A 10,346-nucleotide genomic window follows, 5' to 3' on the forward strand; every position below is an offset into this window, starting at 1 on the left:
GGGCACTAGCAAACCGGAAGTAAAATAAATTGAAACACACTACTGTAAGTAGGACAGCGGAAGTGTAGAAGCCAGTTGTATTAATGCAAACTGGTTGAAAGAAGTGATTAGTTCTGACAAAATCCTTTCATGAATCTTGGTGAGGAAGCTAAAATTACCCAAGGATTACAAGATGTCTTAAAGCTACAAGTTGCCCTCCCCAATTTACCACATGAAAAAAAACCTCAAAAATATTCAAGCCATTGTTTTAAAATATTTTTTTTTAATGGCATGCTCTTAATAGCTTGATTGTAAACTTCTCCACTCCATGCTTGCTTAATATCTCATCCATATTGGCTTAGTATGTAGTTGCACAATAATAAATTTGGAAGGCAGATGACAGGTAGAGATGCTGATAGAAATCTGCCTGCACATCCTCAGGTAGTGGAATGATGATCAGGTAGGAGGATATGGAAAGAAGATTCCTTAAGTTATCCTAACCTAATCTAACCTAGGTAGCTGTAGAAGAGAAGCACCAACACTGAAGGATGTTGTCTATGGTTTCCTTACATTGGGGAACAGAAAAAGGGGACCATATTGGTCTTCATTTCAAGAAGGAATGTAGTTTCTCCCAGCTTTGCTCACAAGGCAAAAATACTGGAAACGTGTTTGCAATAAAGTTTAAAGTTTAATGGGTCCAGTGTCCATTCAAAGAAGGGGAAAAACATGTCTTATGTGAATCAAAACTTCCATGTAAGAAAGTCTAAAGGGCACAGAGAGGTCGATGGAACATGAAAATGTAACAATGGACTCTGCCCTCTTTCTGCACAACTGTTCAGACACAGAGTAAATGATTGATAAAGCAAAGGGAATCAAATGGTCAAAAGGATACAATTTTTACTATTCCAAGCCAGAGAAGTCGCCATGAGTATTATAACGCTTTATGTGGTGACCTGTGTTGCTTTGCTTACAGGTAAGCTTTTAAAACACATTATACTTGTTCTTGAGATATGCATATTAATTTTGGTTGAATGAATTACTGAGATTCAGGAAGAACTGCATGAAAGTGCTCTTAAACCTATAAAATTCAATGGTTATAATTGATTGCAACTGGAAGTTATGGTGACTCAGATGAGATGCATTTTTTTCTTTCAAAATAATGTTTGTTTTGAGGTTGGAATGCTAATAGGATTATAAAAGGCAATCTAATAAATATAAGTATAAGTATAATCTTTATTGTCATTGTACTTAAATATTGATATTGACATTTCTTCCAACAATATCATGCTTAGTAATATTAAAATATTGAAAACTTTTTCCTTCGCATGGTACTCTGGAATATAACTAACATGAAGTATAACTACATTTTTCATTATGTTATGTGATAATTTGGTCAGACCATTAGCTGGTGTGACCAAAAGATATGAGTAGGATCTAGCATCCAGGAAAAGGCCCAATGAGGGGATATTTATTATGGCATTACCTATGATTGATGGAACATACATAATTCATGTCATTTGTGTGATGACCCCTACATGACACATATGTCAATTGCCTCCATGCAGATGCCGTGGTAGAGCATATCTGAAGATCATCAGATTAGAGAAATCTGGCATACAGCAGAATATTTTAGATTTTGTTTATGCTCCAAACCCATAACTGTCAAACCTGTGGCTTTGTCGTTTCAGAAGCTTGGGGACTACCATTTTTCTCTCAAGAAGAAGATAATGAATTTTTAGGACTTAAAAGGATACCCTACCCAGCCAATTGGCATGCAGTTACAGTGTCTGAACAGGTACCAACCTTTTTTTAACATCTTTAAAATCTATGTTTATTACTCAATTTCTAATTCACTTTTTCCCTGGGGGAGCTTAAGGCTGGATGCTGGCCTAAAACCTTGTGATGAAGACTTGACCAGAAAAAAAAAACCTCATCTAAAATAATGCAGGCAGTTCAAGGGCTGGCTGGGATTTGAAACACAACACCATACTCCTGTGGTGGGATTCAATTATTTTTTACTACCAGTTCTGTGGCCGTGACTTTGTGGGCGTGGTGTGGCTTTGTGGGTGTGGCAGGGGAAGGATACTGCAAAATCCCTATTCCCTCCCAACCCCACTGACCTGCTTTCCAGCTCCATTCTCCTGTTCAGGGCAACAAAAGAAGATCAGCTGGGAGGCTAGGAGGCAGCAGGGGTAGGGCCAGTCTATTTGCTGCTACTTCGAACGACTCAAAATTTCTGCTACCGGTTCTCTAGAACCTGTCAGAACTAGCTGAATACCATCACTGACATACTCCCATTCACAATCAAATTTTCCTGAGATACTAGCATGATTTAAAAAGTAGAGTTCATCAGAGATTATTTATAGGACTTTGGATCTACTTAATTTTTCTCTTCCATGATATCCAGAAATATCAAAATAATAAGTTTTTTAGGCAGAATTGTAAAAACATTTCAGAACTCTCAGTCTGAAGATCATGTTTTATAACCAGAATTTATCTAGGATGGGTCTGGTACCAAGGGATTTAAATTATGATGCTTATGTTTAACTAGTTAATGCTTTTTGGGGTGTATAAGAATGGTTTCTCCAGTCTTAAGCTGTGCAAAAAAGAAAACGATCATATATTCACTTTCAGTAATTGAGTAGAAAATGAGGGTTTCTAAAAAAATCAGAAATCAGAAAGAAATCAGAATATAGTGCAATCTAATTTGGTGAATGTAAAGCCTTTATTTTATATATACATATACATATACATATACATATACATATACATATACACATACACACACACACACACACACACACACACACACACACACATATGAATATGAATATGAATATGAATAATTTGTTAACCTTCTCACCCCTGTAATTTTTTATTTATTTCTCACTGGCATTAAGAAATAGTTTCCCCTAATATAGCAATTATAGAAATATCTTTCTGGGGATGAAATATTAAGAAGCATGTTCACCCAGAAAGAAAAGTAGACTTAGTCTCTGTTGCCCCAGGGCACAGGAGTAGAACAGATGAATTAAAACTATGTGGAAATAGAATTAGAGTAGAAGTCAGGAGAAAGTTTCTGATTGTACGAGTTGTCAGCCAGAAGAAAAGATTGTCACATTGTGTGGTGCATTTGCTTTTCATGGAAACAGACATGTAATGGCCATTTATCAGAAATGCTATATTTATTCATTCAATTCAATTTTGCAGGGAATCTTGCTAAGCATGGAGATCAGAGTAGCAATCTTTAAGTTCCTTTTCTACTCTGATTCTATGAAAATGTTGTATTTTACTTAAATGTTAAGCTTAGTTGTATGCGGTCTCTGTGTTTTTTCTCCATACTTCCATGCAAAATCAGAATTAGCTTTGCAATGCTGTGCTCTGGGATATTGTGTCTTCCCTTTTCTTCCATATTGGGTTGATGTTAATTCTGTTTTATAATAAAAAAAATAACTAAATTAAACTAAGACCAGATTCATCCTCTGAAAGACAAACAGACAAACAGACAGACAGACAGAAAGAAAGAAAGAAAGAAAGAAAAGGAAAAAAAGGAAAATAGAAGAAAGAAAAATAAAAATAATACTGCAAAATTGCAGAAAGATAAATGCAGTCCTGCCAGTCATACTGGTTGAGAATTATATTTACCATACTAGGATGGCATTAATTGCAGAAGACAATGTGCTTCTTTGGAGGTGCTGGAAGGTGTCCAAGTTGTTGTTATTATTTTTTCAGTTTATATCATGCCTTTCTGTTCAGAGCTACATACCTGACGTATAATCTTTAGCCTCTCTGAGATTGTCAATATTCATAAATATCCCTAGAACATTTTTCCTTGTTAAACTAAATGATATTTTTATTCTAATCAGGTGAGTGAATACTGGTTATTACTGAAGAGAACATCACAGTATTCCATGGACACAGTCAGGTAATTCATGGAATTGGAAACTTTTGAAAGGGTTTCTGTATTTACAGCATTTAATGGGATGTATATTAATGGAATGGATTATATGAAACCGGATTAATAGAATGGATTATATGAAAAAAACCCCACAATATTTAATAATATTTTTGAAATGTGTAATTTAGAAATGATTGCTATCTGAACCAACTATTGCTAAGTAGTCTAATAAATAGCTGTATAAGTACATGGGGAATTTTAAAATTCTTGTTTACACTGATGAATCCTTATATGAAGAACTGTGGGTGTTACATGATGCCATGCAAGATGATGATTTGGCACTGTGGGATAAGAGTTGGCAGGGCATTCCTGAAGAAGAAATTCCCAATGATTTGTCTATGGCAAGACTTCTGTACTGTTGGCATGAAATCTTGGAAAGAGTTTCATTATGATGTAGAAGGCTATGGATTCACAGACTTTCTTTTAGCCAAATAATTGTGAAAACACCTTTTTTTAGAGCACTGAATTTTTTGGGAATTTTTTGTTAGCTTTAAAATGATTTTTGAAGCAAATTATTTTTTATTAGATTGAATAATAACAATAATGAATAAAGGTAAAGGTAACAGTTCCCCTTGCACATATGTGCTAGTCATTCCCAATTCTAAGGGGCGGTGCTCATCTCCATTTCAAAGCTGAAGAGCCAGCACTCTCCAAAGTTGTCTCCTTGGTCATGTGGCCAGCATGACTAAATGCCAAAGGTGCACTGAATGCTGTTACGTTCCCACCAAAAGTGGTTCCTATTTTTCTACTTGCATTTTTACGTGCTTTCGAACTGCTAAGTTGGCAGAAGCTGGGACAAATAATGGAAGCTCATTCCGTTATGCGGTGCTAGGGATTCGAACCGCTGAACTGCCAACCTTTCTGATTGACAAGCTCTGCGTCTTAGCCACTGAGCCATTGCGTCCCTTGGAATAATAAATACTATACAATTATTTTATATGAAATTATTTTGTATGGCAGAGTTAAGCTTTTTCCATTTGTTATGATTTCCACCATGAACTAAAGCAAATTGGACACAATAGTCTTTATGTTAATGGAAAAAGCTTGTTCAAAATTCCCAGTTGTCAAAGGCTGGATCATGGTCACAATTAGCTTTTCACCTATTCTTAGGACCAATGGAAGCAAACACCGTTTTAAAAAGTATTCCGTCGTTCAATATGATTTTTAACAAAGCAATTTTGTTTTTTTACAGGGACTACATTAGTTTTTACAAGAATATGTTATGGCAACAGGAAGAACATAAAGCTTGATCTGTGACTCCAAAAATTTATGTATCTATGTCCATGGTATTAATCAACATGATTCTTCCTGGAATATCAGTGTGTGAGACAAATGCTATTATGTCTAATTGACAAGGATCCAACATAAATGTCTTCATCCTGTCCTGGAATAGATAAGGTTATATCCTGTGAAAAAAGTGCCCAGGCCTTCAGCTACTATCCTGTATGAAAGAAATTACTTTTAAGTTGTCTTGAATAGCATTTGTTGTCCAACTGGCGCTGCATGAGAAATATACCTATTGTCATATGTAAATCAAAAGTAGTTGTTATGGTTTTTCAATGTGAGGAATGTCCTAGTGAATGTAATATTGATTTTGGAATCTTGTTTGTGAACTGGATTATTCTTAGGAATTGTTCACCACAAATTAGATTCAACTTGAAATTGTCCATATGCCAGAAGCAATATGGGAGTGCAATGTTAACAAAGCACTGCTGCTTGTTTCTGCATTGTTTAATTGAGAAATTGAGGGATGTAGACAACACAGACTTTACCTATCATTTCATTTATAACTCCTTCACTTTTGTGAACATATAAAAATCCAGTTACATATATAGTACCACTTGGCCTATTCTGATGCCTGTAATTCAAAGCAAGAAGAAATCTGTATATTGAAAACATTCATTCATCACTGAATCTTGACCCTATTTTTCCATGGTTTACCCTATAACTTTTGAAAGTACCCTATTTGAATTTCATTCAGTTTACATTTATGCTTTTCCTAACATACCAAATTTTCCACTTCTGTGTAACTAAGTGAGAAAAAAATACCCTCTTACATACAGCTATTTTTGCTTCTTTCAAGAGCCATTGATTCCATACTACAGACCTGATATTACTTTAGCTTCTAGGAAGGGAACTGTATTAAACTATGGAAGCAGAAAAAAGTGATATGGTACATACATGTTTTTAAAGACATAAACTTTGTGATTTGTAGTTCACAACAAATATAAAATAACTTTTAAAAAATATATGTCAAAAATAGCAACCATATCCCTGTTTTATTTCCCTTTTCTTCAAGATGTCCCTTGTCTTAATATTTCTTTATCTATTTTCCTCATCTTTAGTGACTGTTCTGCCAAGGTATATACATTTATCCACTTTTTCTAGTTTTAACATGTATGTATAACTTTTAATTGCTCCCATGCATTTTCTCTGCCAAACATGTTATTTATCCTTGACAAATTAATTTTTAGATCCTTGCATGTTTAACTAGTGTATAGAATGATTCTACCTTCTGTGTTTCCAACAACAACACATTGTGAGATGGGTTGGGCTGAGACAGAGTGACTTGCCCAAAGTACTGAGATGGCTGCTTTCTACTCACAATTGCTGCTAATCACATGAGTCAACAATTTGGCAACATTTGCATATGAAGTAGATGTACATTCATATCCTCAATCAACCAAATTCAATTCAATTTGGCAACATTTGCATATGAAGTAGATGTTCATTCATGTCCTCAATCAACCAAATTCTAACACCTCCAAAATCATTTTTGTATGTTTATAGGTTTCTTAAATAATCAAGGAAATATACACATTCTTATCTTATTCCCTGGTTAATGTTGAACCATTCATTAAGCATTTTTTCTCCTTAGGTACACTTTTGTTCCATCATATATAATTCTTAATACATTCAGCAACTAACCTTTGTGCAAATATTGCCTACTCATTCCGTCATAGATTAATTAGATTAATCAGTGTGCAACCTTTATTTATCTATCTGGGAATATTAATCTTTCACAAAAATAGATGTCGCGTAGCAGAATCTATAAAGTTTGAAATGACACTGAAACAACAGAGAAATCAAACAATCTCTTTGAAAATTCAATTACACACAGTAGGCACTCCACTAAGCAGGTGTTCAGTTAAAAAAAAAAGAATGACAGAATCCTTCTACATTTTCATCAGTATGTGATGTTTGCATAATCCTTTTGAACAGTTCTGGTAAACTACTTCAAGAGCAAGTTACCTCATTAAACAGAGAGGAAGAATGGGGACAGGTAGATTCATTCCCTACCCTTCTGTCACTGTTTCCATCACTCTCCAAGAACTGAGTAGTGTAATATATCATTTTCCTTGCAATTCACAATTCTAGACAATAATTCCTTAAGACATCTGCTGGGCTAGTATCTTCAAATTTATTTGTATTTACTAATTCATTTGCACAATGTCAAAGAAAACTTATTTTGCTCTGGACTAAGTTTGCGGTCTTAGATCTCCTTTTACCTGGGAACAAGATAAACTAATTTAGTAAGACTTCATTTGAGCAGTTATGAATACATAATTCTAACAGTTCCTGGCACATCTTCCTCTTTATCTACAGAGAAACCAACCTACCTTTGTTCTCCTATTTTTCTATTATCCCATCAATATCATTTTGTTTTGTTTCAAAAGATGATGTTATTTTTTTTAACCATAGGCTGGAATTGTAAATCATAATTTTCTATTAGCAATAATATATGATTTTTAAAAAGATTTTAAGTGTCATGAAAGTAATTGCTTAAGTTTTTATCAACAAAGTAAAGGTAAAAGTTTCCCTTACACATATGTGCTAGTCATTCCCGATTCTAGGGGTCGATGCTCATCTCCATTTCAAAGCCAAAGAGCCAGCGCTGTCTGGAAATGTCTCCGGGGTCATGTGGCTGGCATGACTAAATGCCAAAGGTGCACGGAATACGGTTAACCTTCCCACCAAAGGTGGTTCCTATTTTTCTACTTACATTTTTACATACTTTCGAACTGCTAGGTTGGCAGAAGCTGGGATAAGTAATGCGAGCTCACTCTACATGGTGCTAGGGATTTAAACCACTGAACTGGCAACCTTTCTGATCGACAAGCTCAGTGTCTTAGCCATTAAGCCACAGCGCCACCGTGTCCCTTTATCAACATACCTTAATGGCAAATCCAATTTTTATCCCAAACATTATGGGGCATACACAGATACAGGTTAAAAAAATATACCAACTGTCCCAATTGTGATAGCAGAGGGGAATGCTATCAATTCTCTTAAGATGCATATCTTAATAGTTGGATCTAGGGAACAGCAATACATTCTGAATGTTCTTACACATTATCCTTTGCAAGACAGTTATATGACGTGTATTTTTCCTATTTTTAGTTATGTAAATAGTACTTTGATTCCCTGGCTCTATTCATAAGAAAAGATCTGCCTATCTAAAATAATTTCTGACTATTAGGAAGTACAACTAAGAAATAAAAATACTGATAGTTTAGATCAGCCAGTATCAACCTTATGATACTTCCTCCTTCCGCTGAGGTGTGTTGGAGTTCAGTTCCAACACATCCAAAGGGCACAAGGTTGAACAACAGGTTTTTAATCAGTCCATTGCAATCAGTCAATTAAAATATTATTTAAAATACATCTAAATGAAAATGGCAGCACACATCTTTTTCATATGTATCTTTTTTTTCTGAAGCCTTCTAGACAAAGCAAAAGATACTATCTTCTTAAAAGATATGCCGCCTCCTGCTGCTCAGTCCAACAGGCACATGAATCATCTAAAAACAAATAAAAAGCTGCTGCCTCCTTCATAATGATTTATAGTCTAAAGCTCACCTGGAACTTGGCTTAAACAGATGCAGTTGTAAGAAAGATATGCTATTCCCTGCTTAATACCAGCCTCTCCTCCCCTTCTAATGATCTCTTTCGGTGGAATTGCAAACTAATAAGAGGCTGGGATCTGATCTGTCAAACACCAGGTACTTTGAGAGGACATGTGCAAATGTATGTCTAATCTGTCAAAAAAGATTCCTGTAACTGGATGACACATGTTAAAAAATAAGTTGTCTTGTTGAAGATAATTTGCCATCTAAATTTGGAACGAGTAACCTGAAACCTAGAGCTGCTGCTGGACACCTTCTGTTCACAACTGCCAAAAAGATGGGACAGGAAACACAAAACTATTACTAACGGGCCATGCTATATATTTATTGTGGCAAAAAACAAAGACAGAAAGAACTTCAAACCTCCTACAGAGCGTCTCATCCCCTATACGCATGTAAACTTAGTGTCAGATAAATGGTGCCAGATATATTGCACAGGTAACACCACTCCAGCATGAAATGCACTGGTTACCAGTGCATTTCCAGGTGGAATTCTGGGTGGAATTCAAGGTGCTGCTGGTTACCAATAAAGCCCTACATAGCTTGGGACCAGGCTACCTGAAAGATCACCATTTTTCAAGAGTCTACCTGTCTCACTAGGAGTACCATTTCCCCCAAAATAAGACAGTGTCTAATTTTCTTTTGACCCCCAAAATAAGACTTTGGCCTTATTTTCTTATTATTTTTGAGGTACAGGAAGCAATGAGCATGGTCACCTCATGGCTGCTGCTGTGTTACAACGCTTTTGGGGAAGGTCCAACGTTTTTGGGGAAGGTATCTGGGGAGGTCTTATTTTCAGGGAAACAGGATAGGTCAAACAGAATGGGCATGTTCAGGGGTAGACTTCAATGAGTTCTCTGCCTGGTTGCTGGGTGGGCATGGCCATGGTGGGCATGGCCTAGTCAGCCTCCTGCACTACAACTGGAGGGTGTTTTCACCCTCCCTGGGTTCCAATGGCTTTCCTCGAGCTCCTGGGAGGGCAAAATAGTTTTCCTCAGGCTTCGGAGGCCCTCCGGAGGCCAGAAGTGGGCTGTTTCCAGCCCTCCAGAATTTCCAGGAGGCCTGTTTTTTACCCTCTCTGAGCCTTTGCCTGGGCCCTGTACTTACCTGGCATCCCAAACGGGATGTGTTGGGACTCCTGGGAGGAGAGAGGTGGAAGGGGTGGGGGTGTGGCAGTGTGGAGGGGGGCAGCCAGGGGTGGAATTTGTGGTTTCTCTGAACTGAGAAGATTCTTACCTAGAGGTTCTCCTGAACCCGTGCAAATCCACAGCAGCCCACCTCTGGGCATGCTGAAAGTAACATCAGCCAAAGAAAATCAGCTGGTGGAGACTAGAAAATGAGTTTTTTTCTGCAGTGGCAGATTTTTAATTTTTTAAAAAATTTTGTCCTTTCTCAGTGATTAAATGTAAATTATTTTGTAAAAAGATATAAGGGGAATGTTAGTTTTGATTCTACTTGCAAACCAAAAATAATCTGATCACATGTACAGACATATCCATTCT

General features: G+C 36.4%; 1 protein-coding gene across 2 annotated transcripts; it reads left to right on the forward strand.

Annotated features, from left to right (window-relative positions):
* Window positions 1-847: 847 nt before the first annotated feature.
* CUNH3orf85 (chromosome unknown C3orf85 homolog) lies at window positions 848-5,972 on the forward strand. 2 transcript variants are annotated; one of them, XM_087721437.1, is made up of 4 exons: window positions 848-952; window positions 1,668-1,774; window positions 3,846-3,904; window positions 5,130-5,972. In XM_087721437.1, the coding sequence occupies exons 1-4, from the start codon at window positions 856-858 to the stop codon at window positions 5,185-5,187; spliced, it is 321 nt and encodes a 106-aa protein (XP_087577563.1). In that variant the 5' UTR covers window positions 848-855; the 3' UTR covers window positions 5,188-5,972. The 2 variants fall into 2 exon arrangements, with proteins under 2 accessions (XP_087577563.1, XP_087577564.1); XM_087721438.1 differs by having other exon boundaries at window positions 869-952; window positions 1,671-1,774.
* The last annotated feature ends 4,374 nt before the right edge of the window (window positions 5,973-10,346 follow it).

This window comes from Thamnophis sirtalis, unplaced genomic scaffold (genome assembly GCF_051295495.1).
Source record: "Thamnophis sirtalis isolate CommonGarterSnake01/CBP01778 unplaced genomic scaffold, rThaSir2_p1.2 scaffold_8, whole genome shotgun sequence".
Taxonomy (NCBI): domain Eukaryota; kingdom Metazoa; phylum Chordata; class Lepidosauria; order Squamata; family Natricidae; genus Thamnophis; species Thamnophis sirtalis.